The sequence below is a fragment of the Stegostoma tigrinum genome, chromosome 7, assembly GCF_030684315.1.
Source record: "Stegostoma tigrinum isolate sSteTig4 chromosome 7, sSteTig4.hap1, whole genome shotgun sequence".
Taxonomy (NCBI): Eukaryota; Metazoa; Chordata; class Chondrichthyes; order Orectolobiformes; family Stegostomatidae; genus Stegostoma; species Stegostoma tigrinum.
The window spans coordinates 68,807,026-68,834,159 of record NC_081360.1 but is presented as its reverse complement, the minus strand read 5'-3'; the positions used below and the strand labels follow the sequence as shown (position 1 = coordinate 68,834,159).

General features: G+C 39.3%; 1 protein-coding gene across 2 annotated transcripts in view; it reads left to right on the top strand.

Moving 5' to 3' along the window:
* The window catches only part of LOC125453891 (inactive dipeptidyl peptidase 10-like), a 1,598,661-nt gene that overhangs the window by 1,452,619 nt on the left and 118,908 nt on the right, over positions 1-27,134 (top strand). For both annotated transcript variants that reach the window (XM_048534000.1, XM_048534001.2), the window contains exons 10-12: positions 19,984-20,081; positions 22,179-22,302; positions 24,502-24,540. In XM_048534000.1, coding sequence (XP_048389957.1) covers positions 19,984-20,081; positions 22,179-22,302; positions 24,502-24,540 — 261 coding nt within the window. The remainder of the gene's footprint in view (positions 1-19,983; positions 20,082-22,178; positions 22,303-24,501; positions 24,541-27,134) is intronic.

Sequence of the window (27,134 nt, the reverse complement as noted above, 5' to 3'; positions counted from 1 at the left end):
CCATTCCCTTACTACTCTGAGTAAAGAAACTACCTCTGACATCTGTCCTATATCTTTCACCCCTCAATTTAAAGCTATGCCCCCTCATGCTCGCCGTCACCATCCTAGGAAAAAGGCTCTCCCTATCCACCCTATCTAACCCTCTGATTATTTTGTATGTTTCAATTAAGTCACCTCTCAACCTTCTTCTCTCTAATGAAAACAGCCTCAAGTCCCTCAGCCTTTCCTCATAAGACCTCTCCTCCGTACCAGGCAACATCCTAGTAAGTCTCTGCTGCACCCTTTCCAAAGCTTCCACATCCTCCTTATAATGCGGTGACCAGAACTGTACACAATACTCCAGTGTGGCCGCACCAGAGTTTTGTACAGCTTCACCATAACCTCTTGGTTCCGGAACTCGATCCCTCTATTAATAAAAGCTAAAACACTGTATGCCTTCTTAACAGCGCTGTCAACCTGGGTGGCAACTTATGCAGTGATGATGCAAGGAAAAAGATAATAGGGGATAAGTCAAGGAGCAAAAAAATGGGTCTAATGTAACTGCAAATTAGAAAAGCAGAATATTTTTGTTCAAGGAAAGAATGCAGGCAAAGGTTATAATTTGACATTTTTGAACTCAGCATTGAATCTAAACTGCAGAAAAATGCCTGTTTGAAAGATGATGCGTGTTTGCTTGAGTTTACAGCGAGCTTTATTATAAGTGTGTAGGCTACTAAAGATAGGGAAGGTCAGAATTAGAGCAGAGTGGAGAAATAATAATAGATAACAAGAAGGTCCAGAGTACATTTGTAGAGGTGTTCCACAAAGTGGACACAAAATCTGTGTTTGGTCTCCAAGAAGATGCAAATAATGTCTATAAATTGAAGGTAGCACATAAATTACTGCTTCATGTGAACGGATTGTTTGGAGATAATAGGAAGGAAGGAAGTCGAAGAACAAGACCTAACATGGGAAGGGCCAATGAGAGGAGGAGTAGGCATTGGGCAGGGTAATGCAGAGGAAACAGTCCCTTTGGAATGCTGAAAGGAAAATGGAAGTGAAAATGTCTTTCAAAATTATATAATGCTGTAGATGAAGAAAATGGTAGAAGATAATCCATTGATTATGAAGTCTGTCGATATGGAAGGTGAACAGAAAGAGAAGCCTATTGGAATTCTGTGAGGTAAGGGAAGGGATGGAATGGAAGAACAAGTTTAAAATAGACATGGTTGAGAATCTTGTGAGCCATGGTGCATGGAAATCCTGAATCGAGGTGGCATTGTCAGAACTATTGTGATACACATTCCAAGAGATTGAAATTGAACTATTTAAAAAATGGTGTGAGAGGAATTGTAGCCAAGACTCCTTTGAGAGTTTGAAAGTGATTATTTGCTGATAGCCTATTCCCAGATATGGAGGCAGAGAAGGGGAGAAAGGAAAGGCAAGTGTCAGAGCTGAACCATCTAATAGCAATGGAAGTGAGGATAATAGAAACAAAAGTTAATGAACTATTTCAGTTCAGCACAAGACCAGGGAATGGCACAAAGACCATTAACAGTGCACCAAAAAATGATGCAAGGGAGGCATATGACTAGACCTGGAATAAAGAATTGTTTTAATAGTCCACAAGGAGGCAGTCATGGCTAGGATCTATATGGTTTCCAAAAAGAACTTTACATCATTAGTTCTTCCAGTATGTTTAAATTCTCATGGCTGATAATTTAAATTCGAATGGCTCCAAAACTTTTATAGAAGATCTACATAAGGATGGGTTTTAGACAAATATGTTAGGAACCAGAGAGTAAGTTTCCCAAACTGGATATGTGAAATGAGAAATAATTCATGAGCAACCTTGTTGTACTGGATCCTTTGGAGAAGGTGATTACAAAATGATGAAATTGTTCGTTAAGATAGAATAAAGATGTTGAATCCAGAACTTGGTCCTGAGTCCAAATAAAAGGAATTATGAAACTATGAGGCACAAGTTGGCAATGATAGATTGGGGAACTTAAATTTAAAAAATTGACAACAGATAGGCAATAGGTAATATTTAAAGAAAATATGCATGAATTACAATGAGTATTAATTCCTGCCTGGTGTAAAAATAAAACTTGCAAACTGGATCAATAATAGCTCAAAAAATCAATCATGGATAGTGTTTGATCCAAAGGGCAGACACATACAAGTACGACAAACAAACAAGCATGTGGATTGGGAACAGCTTAGAATTCAGCAAAAAAGGACAAAAGTATTGATCAAGAGATGTAAAATGTATAGGTGAAGAGAATTAGAAAATGAAGACAAATGTAAGTCCCTTATAGCTCGAAATTGGAACATAAAAGAGGCAGAAGAACTACGCATATATTTTGGTTCGTACTCACAAAACAGGACACAGATAAATTCCTGGAAATGTTAGGAATCTGAGAGTCTAGTAAGAAAAAGGAATGGAAGTTTAGCAGTATTTGGTAAAAAATATGATAGTATTGAAATTAATGGAGTTAAAAGTTGACATATCAGGGTTTAATAATCTACATCCTGGAGTACGAACGGGAAGTGGCCCTTGAAATATTGGATGCATTGGTGGTCACCTTCCAAAATTCTGCAGGCTCTGAAACAGTTTAAACATATCGGAGTGTGGTAAATGTAACCCCACTATTTAAAAAAGTAAGTGGAAAAGAAACAGAGAATTAATGGATTGAGAACTGGTTGACAGACGGAAAACAGAGAAAAGGAATAAATGGGTAATTTTTCAGATGGCAATTATGGACTAGTGGTTTACTTCAGGGGTCAGTGCTTGGGCCACATAAACAAATGATCTTAATGAGGGAACTGAATGCAATTCTTCAGAGTTTGCTGATACCGCAAAGCTAGGTGGGATTGTCAGTTATGAAAAGGGTGCAAGGATAGTTCAGGGTAACCTCGATACATGTGTGGGCAAACACAGTACAGATGCAGTATAACTTGGATAAATGTGAAGTTGTACACTGCAGTGTGAAAAATAGAAAGACGGTATTATTTAAATGGTGGTATATTGGGGAACGTGAATTCACAAAGGGTGTCCTTGTATATCAGTCAATAAAATTTGACAGGCAGGTACAGCAAGCAATTATGTAGGTGAATGGTATATCAGCCTTCATTACAAGACAATTTAAGTTAAAAGGTAAGGATTCTTACTGCAGTTATGCACCGAAGAGAAAATATACTTGTCGTAGAGGGAATGTAGCAAAGGCTCACTAGGGTGCTTTTGGGCTTGGCAGGACTGTTGCAGAAAGAAACAACAAGGTGTAGAGCTGGATGAACACAACAGGCCAAGCAGCATCAGAGGACCAGGAAGGCTGACGTTTCAGACCCAGACCCTTCTTCAGAAAGAGGGTCTGAAGAAAGGTCTAGGCCCGAAACGTCAGCCTTCCTGCTCCTCTGATGCTCCTTGTCCTGCTGTGTTCATCCAGATCTACATCTTGTTATCTCAGATTCTCCAGCATCTGCAGTTCCTACTATCTTTGTTGCATAAAGAGATTGGTTTAACTGGGCTTGTATTCACTCAGGTTACATCTGACAGCTGATGTGCGATTTATCTTTAAGGGACATGCACTTGATGTCATCACTATATTATGGCACGTGACCAAATGTTATGTAGCTCTTTTCTCATGCAGCATAACATGCTGAGGGAATGGTACAACAGTTTACATCTAAATTGCTCAGCTTGCTTCTGAACACACAAGTTCATGTGATTGTAACTTTAGTAAAAGTTAATTGTATTCATACGGCATTCATCCTTACATTATGGAAGCCACCACAAGTACTGCAGTAAGTAGCAGATGATCAATACACAACACCAGATCACACCACTGTGGTATTTCAATTCATATTGACAGTGGAGTAGTAAGAGATAGTAAATGCATGTAAAAAAAAAGTCTTGATCAATCATAAGACAGCCCTGGATCTTAAAGTATTTAGGCAACCAATCACAATAAGTTTACATGAACACAGATCTCCAACTTAAATAGCCTGAAGGCAGAGTTACTTTTTCTCTATTTTAAATTCAATACTTTGAATTCATTTTATTAAAGTCTCCTTGCTTTTTCTTAAATCAATGCTTATAAACTTCAGCATACTGATTGTAAGTCATACAGTTATGAAGATAGGAACAAAGCTATAAGCCCTCTGTCATCATTACTAAAATAAGAACTGAAGTTTCAGCCTGCTTCCTCATGTAAAACTAAAATCTGCAACTACAAAGCTTCTTACAGGCTTAAATCTAGCATTGAAAATTAAACATTACTATAAATTTATTTACTGAACCCTCCTGTTCAAAAAGCAACACTTTAAGCATGAGATTGTAGTTTTACAAACTAGAGCAGCTTACAAGTCTGCAGTGGTCAGTTACTTCCACTGCTTTATTTCTTGCCATTTGGTTCCAAAGCTGGCGTAACGTCATCACTCCTTACCTAATGTAACTTCCTCTAGTGGTTAAAATCTGCTACAGAGCATGTTCATCTTTTAATCATATAGACCCATGTTCAAACTTTCTTAACCAAACCAACAACTCAGAATTAAAAGTAAAATAGAACCAAATGAATGAAAAGTAGAAGGACAGAACAATAAACCAAGAAAGAAGAAAGAATAAGGCATGTCGTCTTCTTCAATAAAACAGAAGTCACAGATCTTCAACAAGAAATGGAAGGTAAGCCTTTGAGTATAGATACCATGTTACAAATAATCCCTTCTGAAGAACTGACATCTTCACCAAACTACAGCTATTTAGGTAATGTATGTAGCTTTACTTTGCAGATGAAGATATTAATGATCCCAAGAGGAGATCGCTTAAGACATTACTTGCTATCTACAAGAAGGTGCTTCACTGAATGTACACATCTGGTCTTTCTAAGGAGACTAAAAAAGATCCAGGGAGGAACTTGAAAGTACTTGAGGAACAGCTCAAGGTGCAAATCAACTTCTGGGTTCACAGACTCCAAATTGTGTCATACAGCCAAAAATCCAATGAATGTAATAACAACTGTGTGGCCAGCCATTGTTGCGAAGGGCTTGAGTGTGATTTTTTTTTAACAAGATCTCATGGAAAGGTGAAATCAGGTTAGTAATTGTCCCTTCTCCAGTCAACACTTCCCAAAAAAAATTTCAGTGTAAGAAAAACTGTCATAGCATTGATGCCTTTCTGGAGAATGGGCTTCCGCATAAAGCCATAGTTGCAAGCCAGCATGAATTACAGTTTTTGGTCAAGCCACACTATTGCTGTGGAATTGATCATCAATCGCACAATGATGCCAATGTGCACATTCAGCTTGGATTTCTTCAATCTGCTTTTTGGTAAAGACTGAATAATACAGGAGAATGGAGTACCTTTATGCTGTAAAGCTATTGCACCATACTATCCCACTATTCAAATTCCAAACTCACTTTATTCAACATAAGAAACAGATGTCCACTCTAGGTCACAAATTAATGTCATTATCATTTCCTTCACTAAGACGGGGAATAGTCACTCTTATACTAGATGTTGTCATTTTCACCTTTCAGTGTTTATCACCCTTTTGCCTCTAAATCTCTCCTAGCTCTAAGGTTTCTTTAGAATGTTTTTGTTAGCACTAACGTCTTTTGTCTTACAGATTCCTTCAAACACTAAATTCTACCATGCACAAAGTTCGTTTCACATAAGGTTTATTAATTGAAACCCACTCTTTACTGTTGCTGTTAAAATTTCTATTTAACCCTTAATTCATTCTAAAAATATAAAGGTTCAGTGGTGGTAGTATACATAGATTTCATCATAGTAACCATATGTTAAGTTCAAACCACACTCAGGGTGATGAGTCACAAGGCCTCCTCTTCTAATACGGAAGAGAATGAAACCAGTTAGCAGCTGGAGAACTACCACAACTAAACAGCATGAGTCAGAAATCTAGTTACAAATAATTGGAAACTCGCAAAGGTGTCAAAGATATACAATCAGTCTAGGTCATATGCAGACATCATTGACCATAGTGCCGTATTGTGAAGGAAGAGCACCAACACAGAAAATTATACAACACACTCATCATGCATGGAGAGAATGAACAAAAAATCTCTGCCAGTGATGGTTTTACAATGATGCTGAGCGACAGCAACCAACTGCAAGGCAACCAAGTTGTGAACCAAGAGCAACCGAGAAAAACGTACACCTTTCTGGATGGGTTTATGATCACTGTTTTAGATGAAATTACATCAAAATTTGCATTCTTATTCTTATTAATGCTGTTTTTAACGTATCCATATAACTGTTGAGTTGATGGTACATGTTCTGGCAGCACTATGGCTCAGTGGTTAGCACTAGTGCCTCAGAGCGCCAGAGACTTGGGTTCACTTCCACCCTCGGGCAACTGTCTGTGCAGATTTTGCACATTCTCTCTGCGCTGCGTGGGTTTCCTCCAGCTGCTCCGGTTTCCTCCCACAAACTGAAGATGTGTAGGTTAGGTGGATTAGCCATGCTAAATTGCCTATAGTGTCCAGGTATGTGCAGACTAGATAGGCTCGCCATGGGGAATGCAGGGTTAGGATAGGGTGGGGGTTGGGTCTGAGTGGGATACTCTTCGAGGATCCGTGTGACTCGATGGGTTTTGACACTGCAGGAATTCCATGTATAAGAATGTGTACCTGTCATGGATTCTTTACGTTAGGAGAAAGGGGATCTTATATTATGTATAATACACCTCATCACCATACTGTGCCACATGACTGAATGGTATAAAGCTTGTAGTCTCTAATTTACTAAACTCTGACCTCTCACAGCATGGTGTGCTGAGGGAAGCAATCTGTTTTGCATCCAAATTACTTAACATGAATCCAAACATGTACATGCCTGTAGAAAAGAAAAACAAACTTTGGATGCTGGAAATCTGATACAAAAACAGAAAGTGCCGGAGAAACTCAACAAGTCTTGCAGTGTATGTGGAGAGAAATTTCTGCCTTAAGCCTGCTACAGTGCTCCAACAAGGCTCAATGCAAGCTGAAACAGCATCTCATTTTCTGCTTGGGGAACCTACAGTCTTCAGGACTCAATATCGGATTCATTAATTTTAGAACATGAACACGTTCTTCCATGTTCTTCAGTCATCCCACATCCCAGGCCCTGTTATCACATTGGCTGCTTTCGGAACAGTGAATACATTTTCACCAGCTTGTGGTCCCTTGACCATACTTCTATCCATCCCTTTGAGTCTTTAAATGTTGTTCTCTCTCTCTCAGAGCTCCATTCTCCACCTACCCTCTTACTCCTTCCACCCACTCTCTCCCTACTCCACCCCACCACCACTCCTTGTTCTCAGAATAAATGCCACCTCGTTCTAGCTACCGTCAGTTCTGAGGAAGGGTTGCCAGACTTGAAACATTTGCTCTGCTTTTTCTCTGTACAGATGTTGCCAGATGTATTGAGTTTCTCCAGCAATTTTTGTTTTTGATGCACTTGCTTGTGATTGCGATGGTCATATGTGAATCCCAGAAGGTTCAATAAAACTTTATCACATTCTTCAGTATCACGTTACAAATAATCACTTTATTTTTCTCGGTGCATGGATCTCCGAAGTTCATGTGCAGATCTCTGAGGACAGTGTGCAACATCGACACCTGTAACCAGAATCTTGAAGCAGTTTCATGGCTGTGAAGGTTAGAGGGAATATTGCATGTGACCCTATGGGAAATAACTTAAGTATTATAGTGCATTAGTGACAGATTATTCGCTATGTATAAATTCAGTCAATGTAAGGTTGCATTCTCACCCATTAAAATGTAATGAGTGATGTTCTGCTGTTGGCTGCCTATCTCTCAGAAAGGGCAGGAGTGGTGGCAGCCATTGTGAAATCTGTCAGGGAACCTGACCATCCATTTGCTTATCTGGCTCAATGTTCAGTCAGGCCTTTTTGTGGGTGCCCAACACTTCTACTCAAAACACTCAAGAAACTAAAATAAGATATGCAAACTGGGGATCTGCTCCAGTTGTAGAACCTCTGAAAGCACATTTTCAAAAAGGAAGATAAACTTAGCGCATGGTTTGTCAGTCCTGTTGCTCCTGTGTTTAGCCCTAAATGGTGATAATTAAATTACCTACTGGAGGCTTCTTCAAAAAGATAAACATTTTGGAGGATGGGCCAATTCCTTTATGTCTAGAAGAAGCAACATCCTTGAAATATTAACTTAAGATCAGTTAGTATTTTTCATATGCATATCCTTGGTGTCTGTTGTATGCCTTTACAAAACTCAATGTTTCTGAGGTGGTTTGAGTGTGTGAATCAGCTGTGCTGGTCCAGAGACGCTTTGCAATAATGATGCCCCTTGTCTCAGAGTAACGGAGTCTCTTGAGAGTCCTGATGCATGCTTTCTTGTCTCTTGAAGCTGACAAAAAAAAATGACTACCGTGGAGGTAAATGTAAAATGTACTTCTGCTTGAACGTACTGATTAGGTGGTCATTGAAGTTAAAGTATGCAGATTGCACTGTGATTTACTACACTGGTTATTTTATAAATTAATTCAGAATTCATGACTACAAGGTGGATTTTTTTATTAAAGCGTATTTTGTACATTGAAAGATAGATCATACAGGTTTGGCAAAAAGAATTAAACACTTTTGTGGAAAACAATTTTCATTGTGAACCATACTTAATCTGCCATCTTGTGGTGGTTTTCAATGTTGTGTAATAGCTGGGAAGGAGCTATTTTGTTGCAAAATATCAATTTGTCACTAATATGTGGAAGCTAGTCCTTCAAAATTGCAAGATGTCATTGAAATTAGTAGACTGTAGTTCATTTCAATGTTATAAAGTTGTGTTCACCAATTCCATAACATACTAACTGACAATTGAATTTTTCGACAATAGCTGATATAATTATTCAATACAAGTGGCCTAGTAATATCAGAGTTATTAAACCACATTGAAAATAGTGAGTGTAAAGGGTACATGGGATCAAGACAAAACAAGCGCACATTACAATGAAACATAATATGAATAAGCCCAGTCCTAGTTCCCAATTTAATGATAATTAAAGCCGTTACCTTAGTGTGGTTATATAACAAGCCAGTAACTTAAAGTTCAGACATTCATTACACTCTGCTGTAGTGTTCCTGGGATTGATGATAACCTCCCAGAGTTCTTCAATTTGATAAATTTGTAGGTACCCATTAATCTCTATATTATTTCACAACTGGATACAGCCTGTCACATGAAGAAGTATGCCTAATAAGTAAATGATCTAACCTCGCAAAAGCAAAGTGCAGGACAGATGTGTGACTCCAGTATATTTTTCTGTTCTGTTTACAGTTTGATCTGTCATACGAGTATGGAAATTCATTGCTTAATCACATGAGGTGATACACAAAGCAGTAACCTGACAGCTCACTTATTGAATCTGAACCCAATCAACTTAATTACTTAAAAGTTATAGCAACAATTTTACAGATGTCTTGCACTAGACAAAACAGGTATGAGTTTCTAGGTAGGTTTACCTGGATTTCCACAGAAATTTTGGGAGAAAAGCTGTCCAGACTGGAAAAACAGAATAAATGCTGCTTCTACCATTTTATCAACATTTCTGCAGCACTCCCTTTGCTGCCAAGATAGACCATCAGAAAACATCTTGTGAGAATTGTCGTAATGCTCGTTCTAGTTTACTGCATTTTCCATGTGCATTACCTTTTACTTCATTTTCTCTTGTTGCCATTGCCTTTGTTGACAGACCATTCCAAGGCAGCAACAACTGAATGATGTATTTTCTTCCAATGTTCCCAATGGCCGAGTCTTATGGACTGCCACCAACTTCTCCCTCCTCTCTCCAACTCAGTGGGCCTATGGTGACTGATATGTCCATGCTTGAGTTGCCACTCCCCAACCTGCCTTAATTTTGGGTGGAGTTCAGGGGCTGGCCAACTTGTGTGGGTCTCGGATAGGGAGGAGCACACATTACCTTTAATAAATTCCTTTTCTCCCCCTCCCCCAAACAACGACTTCTCCCTGCAGGCATTTCTTTCCCTGCACTATTTACTGGTGGTGAGAACCTATTCCTGTGTGGTGTGTTGATGCAGAAGCAATTGGTGTAATTAAGAGGAGGCTTGGCGTGCACAGAGGAAAAAATAGATTGAGCAATGTATGGGAAGATGGTATGTGATCATTAGAATGGAAGTCTACATGGCATACAAACACTAACATATACCAGGCCTACGCTTCTGCGGTAGATTTTATGTAATCGTCCAGAAAGGGCACAGAAGTGAAGGATGTTATGGAAGTTGAAGGTTAAGAAGACAGAATCATGGGAATTGTGACAAAAGTAGACTGAATTAAACAAATATCTTGAATTAGGATCTGATATTCTTGTTGCCAGCAGTCAGTGATATGATCCATCGATTGCCTTACCAAATGCTCTTCTGCATCCAATACAGTGATGTTGACTACTCCAGCAAACTAACAAGGTCTCTTTAGATGGCAGCATAATGCAAGCATGGAACATTCCTCCTTTTTCATCAGAAGCTCTCCTTTACGGTCTATTGGTTCCATCCATTACAACACTGATCAAAATATGCATTCCAGTACAATGTTCCTTAGCTACTTATCATGAAACTTCTAGCGGATCATTGTCCTTGACAGGAATAGTGTACTTTGTCAGCCACAAGTCATCCCTTCATTATCTTCCTGAGAGGGCTCAGCATATGCTGAATTCCTGAGGGTCAAGTCATTATGTCAACTGGTAGAAAACATCTGACACTTAGGAAAGACTATTTGCTCAAGAAGGTTGAGTAAGTTAGCAGTTATAATTTAGAAAAATAAATGTTTTGTAGATGCCAGAAACAATAATAGAACTGTATGACTTATCACAATGCTGACCTTTTCTTATGCTGAACTGAATTTATTTTCTACATCTTCTGAAAAATGTGCTGGTTTCTTTATCAATACATGTCCAGGCTGTTCCCTGGCTATACTGCAGATTCCTCATGATTGATTATAGTCAATCTGTGCAACAAAATGTCAAGTACAGACGTTTTCAGGTGGATGAACATGACCATAACACATCATTGTAACAATTGACATGGATGAGTTATTCACTTTGTGGTGAACAGCATCATTCCTTTAGTGCAGGTGTGTCTGTCATAGTTTTATGGTCTATAATTTTACTTCTTGGTGTAAAGAAGAAGCTGCAATATATGTTAGGGCACAATCTTCATAACTATTGTCTCATCCTGCTTTCTTTCACCCTGCACTGCACTCATTCACAAATTGTGGTTTATTGTTTGAAATGACCACTCCAGGTATCACAAAACTGTCATTTAAAATATAGGTAACTGTTTCTGATGCAATTCCTTAACCTTAATTCATCAGAAGAAATAATCAAAACAACGGGGTAAGTCTTTACATGATAAACAATCAAATGCATTCCCATTTGTTCCCATGTTCTGGTGGGAATTTGATAACTATCAAAGGTACCTTTCTGTTCCTGACCTGTGGACGGCACATGTCTGATAATTGGCAATAAGTTCCTCAATGTTTCCAGGGATCACAGGGCACCACACTGATGACCAAGCTCTGGTCCTTCATGCCATTTCCTCAACTAAGGCTCAGATGATGTCAATTGTCATACATTACAATTATTGGACCTTAACAATTTGGATGTGAGTGTATAATTATTAACTTTACAAATAATACAAAAATTGATGGTGTTGTTGATAGTGAGGAGAATGGTCTCAGGCAACAATCTGATTCTGATTAGCTGGTAAATTGGGAAGAGGAATGGCAGATGGAATTTGATCCTGACAAGTGTGACATGATGCATTTTGGTGGGGCTAAAAAGGGAACAACGTACACAATGAGTTGTAGGTCCCTAGAGAGTAATCAGGAACAAAGGGACCTTGGTGTAAGGCCCATAATTCTCTGAAGACATCAGCACAGTGAAACAGGCTGTCAAGAAGGTATACAGGATGGTTATCTTCATTTATTGAGTTATAGGATATAGGAGTAAGGAAGTCTTATTAAAACGTTATAAAAGATTGTTTAGGTCACAGACAGAATACTGTGTGTGATTGAGATAACAAGTATGGCAGAATCTGTGAAGAGAAAAACCTTTTAAAGGAATGGGATTCATCTTATAAAGCTGCAAAGAACAACAATCGTTAATGTCGTTAATAGGAGGAGAATCATTTGTTAAATGTGCAGGCAGTGTGATTTATTCAACAACCAGCAAAGGAAATGGGATTAAAACAAGGAACAAAAACAAAGTTGCTGGAAAAGAAAGGATATGGGATTAATTTATTAGGGCCAGAGGCAGTGTGACTCATTCAGTAGAAAGCTTAAGATAATAAAAAAATCATTTATGAAGGCCACAATTAGCAGAATTCATTCAGAAGAAGCAGCAAAAGCAGAAAATAGGGTCACTCATTTTTACTGGAGAGGGTAGGATCCTCAGTTTGACACCACTTGCAAGAAGTAACTATTCAGTGCGGTGGTGTACCAAAGCAGCATTTCCAACAAAGATTCAAAATTTGTTTATTAATTAAAGTACTCACCTTAGGAATATATTGTAGAAGAAACAACATTGAGAATTAATTGTGGCGATGGTCCAAATAAAATACAGAATTGGACATCTTGGAGAAAACACTATTTTTAAGATTCAGATATCTTCCAAACTAGATACTAAATCAGACATTGAACAATAAATTATATATTAGTACTCATTAGGGACTGTAGCAGATGAGGCTAAGCTCACCAAGGCAATAAGGACACTTTTGGCACTTTCAATTAAGTTGTGCAAGATTCTGCTAAATACTTTAACTTTAAAACAGAGATTTTTAATAGTATAAGATTTAATACAGGAATTAAACAAAACCATAAATAATGTAATTAATTATCCGTACAGATTTGTGGGAAAATGTGTCTGTTAAACTTTATGATCAGCTTTCAATAAGATATAGAATTGATGTTGGATTTGCTGATGAATCTGATTTATTACAGTCAAAGGAAGATTTTGACTATGGAGAATATAATTCAGATGTTGAGTGGCACAGAAGTCTAAATGCAACATGAATCAATTCTAAATTGAGAGGACCAACCATTTCACAAGAGATTAGCAAAAATCATTCATTTCAGCCAATGCAATGGCAAACCTGCCCCCATAACAAAACAGCCTATGTAGATGCAAGCGTCGGAGTCTGACTTTCCCTCACAGAAAAAGATGTATACCCTCCACTAGCGTCCCTCAGCCACCCCTACCCAGACAGCTGGGTTTTACACAGAGCAGTAATGTTAATCTTGGGCATTACTATCTCACTCCAATGAAAGCAGGCCCTTCTTTCTGGGTTAGCACCAATTGTCAAGCGGAGTTCTCACATTCCAGGTTCCAAAGTTTAACTTTTTCTTGTTTCATCACAGGGGTCATAATAACACTTGATTCAGCTTCCCAGCCACAGTTGCTAATTGGCCATCATGAACAAACCACCCGTGTGCAGGATTTTAATTGGGTGTGGGTGGTTCCAGGTATCACTGCCCTGCATTTGTCACCAATGCTCCATCACTGCAGGGCTTTTCTTGATGGAAGCTGCAGATGACAATGTTTGGAAAAGCGGCTCTAGTGCGCAGTCAAGTTCCACATGATCTTAATGGCCAGTGACTCAGCTTCGAGGCATGGTGAATCTTGAAAACTGAGCCACTTTTCTGCTATAGCCTTCTTCCAGCTTCATAGCAATTGGGGTCATAGTCCTCCTTCACATCCTGTGCCATTAAGGACTTTCTGGATCATTCTTTGTCTGGAAACGTTCCCTCACCCTCACTACCATGGAAGGTTCTACCTGCAGCACAAACCCTAGACCTCATCTCTGTTGAGATCTTTGGAAGCCTCTGAAGCATTGCATCAAGGCGACAATGTTCTTGGATGCTTGGTGCAATTGAAATGCAATTTAGTGATTTGGGATAGGAGTGGTGGTTGGGGTTGGGGGAATGGGTGGGTTGCTCACATCCATTGCTGTTCTCAAAACTTGATGTAAAAAATTCTATGGAACTATTTGGAGAAGAGTTGGGATATCCTTCTTTGTGGTAGAGCTATAATTTATCCTTCAACATTGTTAGGTATTATCTGGTCATTAGGTCATTCCTATTGATGAAACTTTGCCTTACATGCTACCTTTTCTTTATACTACATGTGACAGAATTTCAAAAGGAATTCATTAATTGTGGAGTGCTTTTTTGAATATTCTGAGGTCATGGGATAGATACACACGGATAATGAGGTTCCAGCAGTGTTGCAAGCACATATAAGGAAGACCTCAGGTTGTTTGAGAACTTCATCACTGTGTTACAGTTTGTGGAAATGGATTCCATCTGATACCTACACCGACAGTACACTGATCTAATCCAAACGTGCATCAAAAACAGTGTGTAAATTGAGGGCCTGTAGACTTAGATTATGCTAAAATGGCCTGAGGCTTGACAAAGAGTTAAAAAAAAGTGTTGCATCCCTATGGCTTTACACAAGAAGTTATTAAAACTCTTTTCCGCAAATAGTTTTTTGAGGTGGTTCTACAGGAAATAACTTCTGCAGCCACCTTATTTGAATTAAGATTCTACAAATGATAATGAAATAAGAACAATTTAATCTGATGTCAGAGAAGAGATGAGTATTGGTTAAGTGATCCGTAAAACTTCTTACACAAATAGTCCCACCAGACTTCCTGTGAAATATAAACAAATATTATATTCATTTTATTTAATACCTACAATCTACCAATTGCACATTATGGTCATGTTCCATTTCTTAAGCTAAAAAATGATTAACTGGGAAAATTGATGTTAAAGGTGGAAGATTTTGGAATTGCTTCCATCCAGAATATAAACTGCATCTTAACCAATCCATAACAATGAATATGAAACTTTGGTCAGGAGGCATGGAGACATCAAGTTAACTATAATATAGAAGTGTCATAATTGAGTTATAATTGCACCATAATATAAGACCTTATATTAAACAATGCATATCCCAAAAATGAGAAAGTGAAATCTTGGAAAGCCCCCTATCATCTTGGTTGTGAATCATCCTGATTTTCTTGACTTATTCTCCTCTTTTACTTACATTCCACTCTCATCTGATCTAGGTTCTTTCATTTACCTCTTGATCTTATTTCCTTATCATCTTATCTCCTTTCTAGATCTTCCATATATTTCTGTCTCCCACTCTCTTTCTATTGTTTTGATAATATTAATCACTGCCTTGGACAGAACATGGCAGATCTGATGAACAAATTGGCCTCTTTGTGTCCATCTTTTTCTAGATTCATAATTAAGAGTACAAAACCTCTTTAGTGAGGCATAAAGATCCTTTTGGGAATATCCCCTGCCCTTCCGGCCAAGCCCCTTTACTCCCAACACCAAGACCTTGCCAGGGTCTGGATTAATCTCTCATCTGATGTGTTGTACTGACAGCACCACAATCTCCCCAGTGGCACTGCTGAGTGCAGAATAGCTGTCAGCCTTTGAGCAGCAGACAGCTCTTGGTAAGTAGGACTTAAGAACATTAAAACTAGGAAATCAAATAAGTAACTCATCCCCTTGGTGCCTTAACTCTATTTCTTTTCCTGTTCTTCATAAGCTTTCAACCCCTTCATTGTGGGTAACAACCCAACTCTAGCCCATTACACATCTGAACAGCACAGGATGGATATAGCTGGCCTTCTCCAATTTCAGCAGAAGCATTGAGCAGCTCTCCAGTCAGTGGCTGAAACCCCTTTCACAAGATTCCATTCAAATCTTTTGAAACAGAATTAGCGGTCAACAAAAGTATTTTGGATACAAGGTTAAAGATTTTCAAGAAAACTGCTGAAATGTTTGCTGATTATTAGTGAAGGAAGACACAGCAATTCTATATTCAAAGTACTATATGTAAGGAGCCTACGAAGGTTAATATCTTATCAAAATCTGTTGATCATGGGAGTGCTTCTCCCAGTTTTCCAAGAACTTAAGATATTGAAACTGGATTTATGTTCAAGCTAAAAATGATATAGCTGGCAGGAACTATGTGAATTAAATCAAAGTATCTCACAAGGCTAGATTTACAGAGTGGCAATGTACTGAACAGCATTGTCATAATATGAGCTATTTTCACAAACTTCCCAGTTATTAAGTCACAATGCTCAACACTGATTCAGTCTGTTGCTCATTTTTATGACATGTTTTATGTTGTCTTTGATATGGTCTTGGAAATTTAATTCCTTAAATCTGTTATAACAATTCACACTTTGAAGCTATCAGGACTTGTTTCTCCAAACTAAATTTTCAGTGTTTTCTACAGGTTGTTTTTGATTTGAAATTCAAATAATAATTTCAGTAATTATCTGCTTATTTTGTAATTGTGATGATCACAAGGAAAGTCTCTTGTGCAGCACCTACACAGCTGAATGTTATTGAATGTATCAACTGTGAATAAGGGTCCAAATTGGTAATATGCAGGAGAAAATGGCATTTATGAAAATTGAATTGTAAAGGGATGAAAATAGCTAGAAAAATCGCATCAATAATAATTGGTTTCCCACTCAGTTCTGTCTTGATGAAGTATTTTGTGCCTTGCATTTACCTTGCATCTTTTGACTGCTCCTAACAGAATAAGTCCAAGTAATAAGCCCACACAGTAAAATAACCTATAATTATGAGACTCACACAGCTTTAAAGATTTCCTGAAGTCACTGGTGTTTGAAGAGATTTGGATCAATACTTTTAGCACATTATTACTGGATCTTTATCTTGAAGGGGATATAATACAATTAGGGAATGTTGAACTGAAATTTAGCCTTATTAGGAGTTGCTAACAAGATTCAACTTGAAGTGTTATTCTGTTGTTTGCCTTGAAAATGAATATACAGTATCTTTCAACTTGGAAAGGTAAATGTACGACATATGTATTTTTCAATTTTGGAGGGTGATGAATAATTTGTCCTTTTTGTATCTGTTGGTTAGTCTATTTATTGATGTAATATTGCACCTTTGCTTTTCCCTTCCACTTGTCAAATGCGGTAGCAAATCACAGCTGCATCAGCTGAATCATGTAAGGGAAGGAGAGAGTTCTCCAAAGGCCCCAAGAAACATTCCTATGAGTACATATAAAATAGAAGCAGAAGTGTGCCATTTGACCCCTTGAGCCTGCTGTCCAGAGTCTTGGGACCTTTCTAGATCTCAGCATTTTTAAAAGCTTACAACTAATTTATTGATTTTCTGTGAAATGCTCAGGTTGAGGGAACTTGTCAGCCTATTATTGTCCCTTCAGTTTTATTATTAAATTTACTCAAGTAACTATTTAAGTTCTTATTCCTTATTATTTACTGGGATGTGGGAACCACTAGTAGCCTCAGCTGGAAGACACCAGTGAACACAAAACACTATTGTGTATCTTTGACATTGACTTATTGTGTGCAGACTAAATTTTGGCCCCAAGTACTCTTAACCACATCATGCAACATAATGAATCATGTCGGTAATAGCTTCGATGCAAAAGCAATGTATTGCAGCCTGGAAAGATTTAGCCTATTTGCAAAGTAGCAATCACCTTCCAAGGTTCCATAGCATGCACATGGTGTAGGAGCTGCTCCTTTCACATCTTCAACCATAAAACATCATACAGCTCTAAGGATCGCTAGACTCTACACCTTTAACCTTGTAGTTGAAGCTAGAGTGACATTTGCTCACATAGCTGACGATGAACAATGAACATATATTTACAAATTTAAGAATGCATTTTCAATGAAGTTTCTTCTGTGTCACCAATGTGCCTATTCATCTTCCTTTCCCTGTCACAGTGTCTCAGTGCAGTCCCAGGCTCTGTAAGTGGGGTGGAGAATGTTGTCCTACAAGTAAATCCTGTTGACTTTGAAATTTTGGTCGGGTCAGGGGCATTTGTGGCTAAAGAGTCCAGATGTACTGAAAGTGCCCTGTCCAGAGGCAGGCTCACACTCCTTGAATTTCCACAGGAATGAGGATGGCAGGCAGAGCAAAGGCGAATGGCTTGGCCACCTCTGAAATGATCTAGAGAAGGCTTCTGAAGGCGATATGTGGCTTCTCCTCTGTTGGTAACTGCTAACACTGTCTGTCTTCTTGTGAGCAAGGGGCACCTGGATCAAGTTCAAAGTCATTTTTTCCCATGTGAACTTGCCATTGGTGCTCAAGGAATACAAGTCTGCACATATATCCAGAAGACTCTAAGGCTTCTGGACCTGGCTCCTAGCAACCTGTCCATGGAGACAGCCAGATACTTGCATGCCAAAGGCAACATAGTGCAAACAGCATTGGTTGAGTCCTCTGAATTTTCAGTTAATTGTTTAAGTCTCCGAAAAGAGTGCCTATTGGTCTTACATATGCCTATGTGTTTAATTGAGGTTGTTCATTGCTGACACCATGGGGTCCTCTCGTCCCTCAGGTTGAGAAGGTTCCTGGCTCCAGCAGTTTCCTAAGTGCCACTGACCTGGATGTTTCATCCTAGGTCAGCTATAGAGACATGACAGTGATGCGCTCACCAGAATGTGCTCCCAGCTCTAGTCGAGATAGAGTACCCACTGAGGTGTCAGTATCTGATTTGGTGGAGGGTTCAGGAGGCAAACTTATCAGTGTATCCTCTGACGAATCTGTAGCTTCTTCTTCAGAGGCACAGGGGAAGATATCTTGTGGAGTCGCCTTCTTGATCGCAGAGACTGTGCGGATGTTACTGGTATCTCCAAAAGACAAAAGAGAGAAAGTCATGAAAGGGGATAGATGCTCAGCCATGTTGAGTGTGGTCACAAGAGTGATAGTAGGAGAGCAGCACAGCAATGCCCAATGCTTCTTCTATAGTTGTCAGAACCTGAAGATTTTGGCGTCACCACATGGGCAGTCATAGTCCACACTGGCCAGGGTCAGAACCCTTTCCTCATAGGGTGTAAGGAATCGAACGTCAGACACCCCACCATCTGCCTTGGCTCTCTCCAGCTTATTATGAGTTTTTTTTTGTAATAAGACAAAGGAAGTGATTCAGTGAGCAGAACGTGGCTGGCACAGCTGATAGTACTGGCGCAGGAGGGAGAAGGGTGGTGGTGTGTCCCACAAAAGTGTGTGGGCAGCATAGTAGCAAGTGCAGGGTGAGCAGGCTCAAGGGGTCAATGCAGAGGAATTGGGTAGATGAGAGCAAAGAGGGTAGATGTCACATACAATAGTGGTAGACTATGAGCCTAAGTGAGAGGAGTTTGCAGTAGCAGAGATTAAGTGAGTGTAAGGTAGCAGAGAGAAGACAACTATTTACAACTAAAGTATAAAATAATCTCCAGAAACATCCTGTGCCTTAAATGCCATTGTGCGGGGAGCCTGTGAGCATGCGATAACATTCAGATACTTGATTTATTTGCAGGTTGGGTTCTTAAAGGAGCATTGCTTCAGAAATTATAACACATCATTTATAAATAAAAGCAGACTGAAACTGTGGTTGTTGGTTTTGGTGATCCATATTTGTCCTGTTTACATCCGTGCACAAAGCTTATAATTGTGCCATGATTTGGTTGTAGTTCTATCCTTTATTACTTAGTTATCTTGAAAGACATGTAGGATGCCTGGATTTAGGCTTAACAGAAGGACAATGTGGATTCTGTGAGCTCCTGCACCAAGACGGTAATAAAAGATTATAATTTTGCTTGGCTGTTCATCCTATGAATCCTTGTGTCACATAATTGTCAAAGGTTAGTCCTTGTCCTTTCTTATTTTGAAGGTGTGTGTTCAAGACAGTCTGATACAACCTGAAGCAGAGAGGCGTTTCAGATTCATCAATTCTCACTGCTTCGCATGGATAACTAAATTTAATCAAATTTTATGCCATATTTTCCCTTCATTGAAATATAAGTTAGTTAGGTTTTGGTAAAATAAGAAGCTGCCGCTTTCAAAATTTAATTGTTAACCATCCAATTATGTACTTTGGAGATGTGTTGCCATTTGTCATTCAGTGTGTATTTGGTTAATTATCTTATTTCTTATCAGGCAGGACAAGTCAATCCAATCGTCAAGCTGTTTGTTGTGAACCTTTATGGACCAACTCACACCCTTGAATTGATGCCACCAGAAAATTTCAAGTCCAAGTAAGATTAGGTTCACAGTCACCCTGTTTTTACAAATGTAAAAATAATTATTACTGGTCATCTTGTTAAAGGCATAGGAGGGGTCATTCAGTCGTAAATTTGATGCACATATAATTTGATCGTTTGGTGATTTAAGCTGGAATCTATGACCATCTAATCAGTTAATCTTCATTGTTTTTACTTTCATTCTCCCCTCAGATTTTACTCTGTCCTACCAAATTCAGACACAAAGATAATGAGTCCAAATGTCAATGTTACTTGTGATTGACTGTTATACAGTTCACAGAATGAACCAAATTTAAACCAAATGGATTTAATTATTTTCCCAACTGCGCAAGCAAGTTCCTAGCACAAATAAAGCTCATACTGAAAGTTAAGCTTGGTCAATAGAAAATAAATGAAGAATTTTAAAGTACAACTCAGATCCTCTGTAATGCAATGGCTCAGTATATCAATCTGCTGCTACAAGAACAGGTTATGACTTCTGTCTATGCCGAGATACTTCTGAGGACAGAGCACCATCTCCATAATTATCACTATTCCACTTGATAGGATAATTAACATAGTCCTATCCTTCTGCGAGCTCTATCAGTTCCAAATAACGTATGCAAGTTGTGCAAGTTTTACCTTAACAACTTGTCAAATGATAGACACACTAGAGCAGATGATCATTCCCATCACTGCATTCAAGTTGATGTAATGGTCTTGTCAGTCAATCATGACACTACAAAGGAAGTTTAGCTGCCAAGATTAACCTGCTCCTCAGCTTTAGGAAACAAGACAGAAGTGTGTGCTAGCTGTGAGAGACTAAAATGAAAATCAAGATCTTCTTTTAATGGCTGATTTAACTCTTGCCTCACTCTCTTGGCTCACACTTATATTGGCACTAAATCTAGCTCCTTGATATCAAACCCACAGGTCAGCGTAGCCAAAGAGGCAAAAGTTAACAGCTCTGTACTCTACAATCTACAACATTTCCCATTCATTTGAATAAAGCCATAGCCTGCAATTTTTTTCTCTCTAAGTCTCAATTCTTACTTATTTCTTGTGTCAGCAGGAATGTTACTAATAAACGATCTGGTTTGTTGCTTGGATCCAAACTATCAAGCTGTGAACAGTGCCTGTGCCAAAATGACAACTGATGATCTGCTATTAATGATTTGTTATGTCAAAATGGAAATGTCTAATGAAAAAAGAAGCAACATAGTACAGTAGGAGCACCATACTTTTGAGAAGTGCTATCGATCAGTTACGACATTAAACTCATGCCCCACCTACCTGTTCAGGTGGATGTAAAAGATCCCGGTGACATTATTCTGATGAAGAGTAGGAGAGTTATCCTCATTGTGCTGGTGATTATCTATTCCTCAAACCACATCATTAAGAACAGATTATCTGTCCATTATCACATTATTAAACATCTTCATAATAAAGAAAATTGTGGGAATGCTCATCCACAGAGTCAGCACAACCAAAATGAAGGCAATCATAGAATCCCTACAATGTGGAAACAGGCCCCTCAGCCCAACAAGTCCATACCGACCCTCAGAGCATCCCACCTAGATGCAGCCCCCTAATCTACAGATCCCTGAACACTATGGACAATTTAACATGGCCACTGTACCAAACCTGCACAGTCTTCGGACTGTGGGAGGAAACCAGAGCACCCAAAGGAAACCCACGCAGACATGGGGAGAATGTGCAAATACCCGAGGGTGGAATCAAACCCAGGTTCTTGGCACTGTGAGGCAGCTGTGCTAATCACTGAGCCACTGTGCCATTCAAAGATAGCTGGGCTCGTCCGCAAGCTGAACCGGAACACCCCTCACATGTCAACAATGTATAGATGTCCTAAACGAGAATCATACTGCTAGACCAATGAGCCATAAATATTAAGGAAATGTACTGAAAAACTACACTTGATAGTGTTTTTTTCTAATGGGGGACTATTTTGTATTTTGTCTGATTTGCGGTTTCTTTTAATTTTAGAATTGAGCTTGTTAAATACATTTTATACTGCCACATTTAAAAATATTTACAAGCAGCTTTAAAAAAAAGCTACATTTTACCAACTTAGAGCTTGAATTTCTTTACAAGGGAATATTACATCACAATGGTAAAGTGGGTCAGCAATACAAAGACAGTTGTAAACTGGCTGAACAGACCTCAAAATATCTCCATTCTTACTACATGTGAAATTACAACTGGGGCTTGTTCTAAGGTAAGACATTCTATTCATATCAAGCATTTTCCTGAACAGTGATGCTATTGAATGTTATTAAATGCAACAATCATTTGCGCAAAGATTTCTAATCAACTAGAAATAAGAACTAATGGAAATTGATCAAATCTGTTAATAAATGATTTTTAATCCTACAGGTAAATTGAGTTCAGCCTTATCTTTAGTGAGTTTTCTCTTGTATCTGATTAAATAGTACAGACTTAGGTGACTGCTGAGGCCAGCAGAATGCTAAACAATGTGATTGTTTGAACATGGAGGAAGATCCCTTTACTTCACTAAACTGATGTTTGAGTTAACTTTGTATGTTAACTGAAGAGTGAATGTTCTTCTTTCAACTTGAATGTAATAGGACTCATTTTTACTGATCTTTGCTCCCGGAAACAGCCATTTCTGTGACACAAAAGGTTTAGTTGCTTCTTTTGCCTCTTGTGCTTTGTGCTAGATTTCCAAAACAATTCAATCGCAGGAGAAGAGCTGGATCTGTTTTTGAGATTAGAACATTGCTCTCAATACAAAGAGTTTTTTCCCGTATTCCATCTTAATTTCCTGGGTGATTATTCGCTGAGTATATTAGCACAGTGGTGCCTGGGTAAACGTTTCTGAAGAAGGGCCCTGACCCAAAACGTCAACTTTCCTGGGCACCGCCCCCCCCCCCCCCCCCCCCCCCCCCCCCCACACCGATGCTGCCTGACCTGCTGTGTTCCTCCTGTTCCACACTGTGTTATCTCTGAGTCCAACATCTGCAATTCTTACTATTTCTGGTGCTGTTACATGTCCTCAATATGTTGGTATGGATTGTAGGGAAAGGGCAAAGATGTAAGAATAAGTAAAATAGTCAAGATTTAAACGCTCCCACACCACCATAATGTGTATACATAGTTAAAACATTGGGCCATATTTCAACTGACTCAAAATCTATTAAATTACATTTAAATTGGGCATAATTTATGTCTGCTGATCTCAATGGGCTGGCCTCACACCGAATTAATTGAAGTCGTATAAATGAGAATTCTGCAACTTTGCTGTGCTGTCCCAGTCGCAAGTGAATGCTACAATTGAGCTTGTGGGGATTTAGCCTCGAGTTGAATGAATGAATGAAGAATGTATGAAGAAAAATCTTTTCTACTAAGTCCAAGGTCCTAATTTAGTACTTCTACTAACAAAAGAATGCCTTGCTTTCAAACAGGTTAAGCAAATTGTGGCTTGTACCACAAATTACTTTTTTTAAGGATTCAAAACGAATGGATTTTTTGTGCTCACCCTGGAAAGCCCCAATGCCAGTTTTTGATGACTTTAAGGCCTATTAATAAAATATAAAAATAAGGGAACATTATGAACTCACCATTTTGCACGGTATCAATAGGAAATCTGATTTGCACAGGGTTAACATGCAACTCATCTTAAAAAAAACTGATCAGTCAAAATCAGGTGGGAAAAATTGACTAGTCTAAAGTGGGAGACAAACATGTCAAGCACAAAATTAACTTGAAGTTAAAACAAATAGATCAGGTTTAGCAAAGTGAATTAATTGGTGGAATAATCTGTGTTCCACCGAATGTAGAAATCATGTCTTCTACTCATCATTTTTATTACCTCACTGTAATTTTATTTCATTTCCTTTCTCTGCCTGAACCAACATCTGCAGCATCAAGGGTGGAGATGAGTTTTACTGCTAAAACACTAATAATATTACATATGCTTACCTGCCAAGTAGTACCCTCAGGTTCTCATTCTTTTGCTGGCAGCTGTCGCAGTCACTGTTCAGTATACCCCTATCATTCAGATCAAGAAAACTATGCATGCAATAGGTCTTCTTTTCTATTTTCTTTTTGCATGTCATGGTTTCATGTACCATCATTCACATTAAAACCGGATTCACGATCTGGACTGGCACCAAATTGTTAGTAAAGCTCGTGTGACAGTGTTGTAATGCAGTGAACAAAGCCTAACAAATTATCCACATTGTTAATATACAATATCCTTAGAGATTGTGTTTGGTACTTGTATTTGCTAAATGTAAAATATTCCTCTTTCCAGTTTAAAATTGAGTTATAGACAATGCACACCTTACATTATTTCAAGGTTCAGTGACTGATATAGTAAGAAATTCTTCCAGCTAAATTATTGATTGTGTTTTGCATGCATTTTCATTCTATTTCCTTTCTGTGATTATTTTAGAAACATGAAACAGTGTCTGAACTCTGGCTTTCTAAACAGGTAAGAAAATGTAATGGTATAAATTAATCATTTTAAAACCATTGTTAATGTTAATTAATTGAACAATTGTTAGTCAGATTATAAAGGTGCCCAGAAATGTGATTCAAAAGAGGCACACCATTAAAATAAAAACAGAGAATGCTTGAAATAGCAGATTGTACCATATTTGAGGACACAGATACAAAGTTTCAATAGTACTGGACAATTTTGGAAGGCAGCAGATTTTATGCATGTGCAGGTAGAGTGAAAGAGTGAAATGGTAAAAGTGCAAAAGAATGATGGGGGAAAAATAACAAGGGATTGATGATAAAAGGAACAATTGTGCAAGGGTTTGGTAATGGGTGAAATAAAGGAGTAAAGATGTGTGCAGGGGGCAATATATATGGCAGCAGTAGAACTGGGAATAGCATGATTGTCCAAATAAAACCAGTGATCTGAAAATGTGAACTTGGTTTTGAGTCCAGAAGACTGTGAAGTGTATGTTTGAAAGATGGGTCACATTTACTGAAGATTCCACAATGTTTCTTCAGAATGAAGGCTTGCTGCTCCTGAATATTGTGGATACAGAAAGAATGATTTAGAAAAGAAATTAGGTGGAGAACTGATGGAAATAATCTTGCAGGGTTATGGGGACTGAGCAGAAGAATGTGGCTGATCAGATTGATCGATGGAAAGCCAATGTGGACTCGATGGACTGAGTGGTTTTTCTCTTGCATAGTGAAGAGTTTTATGACTCTGTTGTAGCCTCGCCTCCAAAAGCAACCCTGAGGGAGGGCACCGAACAGGGGAGCTTGAGCAGATGAGTGATCCCCTCTGAAGAAAAAGAGTTCTGTCTGTCAGATAAAGCCCTCATGGACAGAAGAAAAGACAAAACTAGGCAAAGGTGCTCATGTATAATCTGTTGACACTGTGGAGGAAGACAGAAGTATGTCTGGTTAGATGGTCAGATATTCCACTAGCCAAAGAATTGTATGCTGGACAGGGTCAGGAGAAGATGAGCAATTGGAGACTGGACTTGAGGTATTGCATCCAAGGGCCTGAGCACCAGGAAATTGGCAGCATTTGTGATCGAATATCAGTGTATGCGGTATGGATATTCAAGGGAATTCATTCTGGATCTTCAAGATAACAAGAGAGGTTTCTGGGTACCAGTAATATAACACAACTAATGAGTACAATCAAACAAAAGGAGAGGACGTGGTCCTTGGAACTGGTGAAGTTGTTCAATCCCATCATCTTTCTGGACCCCTCTTTCAAGTTGAACAGGGACAGAAAGCTGATGGAATACCTAGCGGAAGCAAAGAAGGCTAGGAGTATCCAGACAGAGTTGAGGAAGCTTAATAGTGAAAAAAGGAACAATGCAACCACGGAATCATTACTAAAGCCAACCATCCAGTGAAAATTCAGAGATAGTAGGAACTGCAGATGCTAGAGAATCTGAGATAAGGAGGTGTAGAGCTGGATGAACACAGCAGACCAAGCAGCATCAGAGGAGCAAGAAAGCTAACATTCCAGGTCTGGAACCTTCTTCAGAAATGGTGGGGGCGGGGTGTGGTGGGGTAGGGGATTATGAAATAAATAGAAAGTGGGGGGAGGCGGATGGAAGATGGATAAAGGAGCAGGCAGGTGGAGAGGAGATGGACTGGTCAAGGAGGCAGGGATGGAACGAGTAAAGGTGAGTGTAGGTGAGGAGTTAGGATGGGGGTAGGCCAGTCAAGAGAAAACAGACTGGTCAAGGAGGGGGATGAGGCTGGGAGGTAGGAGGTGGGGGTGGGAGTTGAGGTGGTAGGAAGGGATCGGCCGGAGAAAAGACAGACATATCAGGGAGGCGGAGACGAGCTAGGCTGGTTTTGGGATGCCATCATGTGTGGGGAGATTTTGAAGCTTGTGATGTCCACATTGATACCATTGGGCTGCAGGGTTCCCAAGCGGAGTATGTTGCTGTTCCTGCAACCATCGGGTGGCATCGTTGTGGCACTGGAGGAGACCCAGGATGGACGTGTCATCCAAGGAGTGGGAGGAGGAGTTGTAGTGTTTCGCGACTGGGAGGTGCAGTTGTTTGTTGCAAACTGAGTGTAGGTGTTCCACAAAGCAGTCTCTAAGCCTTCATTTGGTTTCCCCGATGTAGAGGAAACCACACTGGGACCAGCAGGTACAGTATACCACATTAGCAGATGTGCAGGTGAACATCTGTTTAATGTGTAACGTATTCTTGGGACCTAGGATGGGTGCGCCGTGTTGGGGGTGTAGGGGCAGGTGTAGCACTTCCTGTTGTTACAGGGAAAAGTGCCAGGTGTGGTGGGGCTTGTGGGGAGTGTGGAGCAGACAAGGGAGTCACGGAGACCGCGGTAGATAAGGGTGGGGTGGGAAAAGCGTCCTTGGTAGTCGGGTCAGATTGCAGGTGTTGGAAGTGGCGGAGGATGATGAGTTGCATCTGGAGGTTGGTGGAGTGTTATGGGGATTCTGTTTTTGTTGTTATTGTGGGGAGGGGGTGTGATGGATGATTTGCAGAAAATGCGGGAGACACGGCCAAGGGAGTTCTTAACCACTGTGGAGGGGAAGTTGCGGTCCTTGAAAAATGAGGACATCTGAGA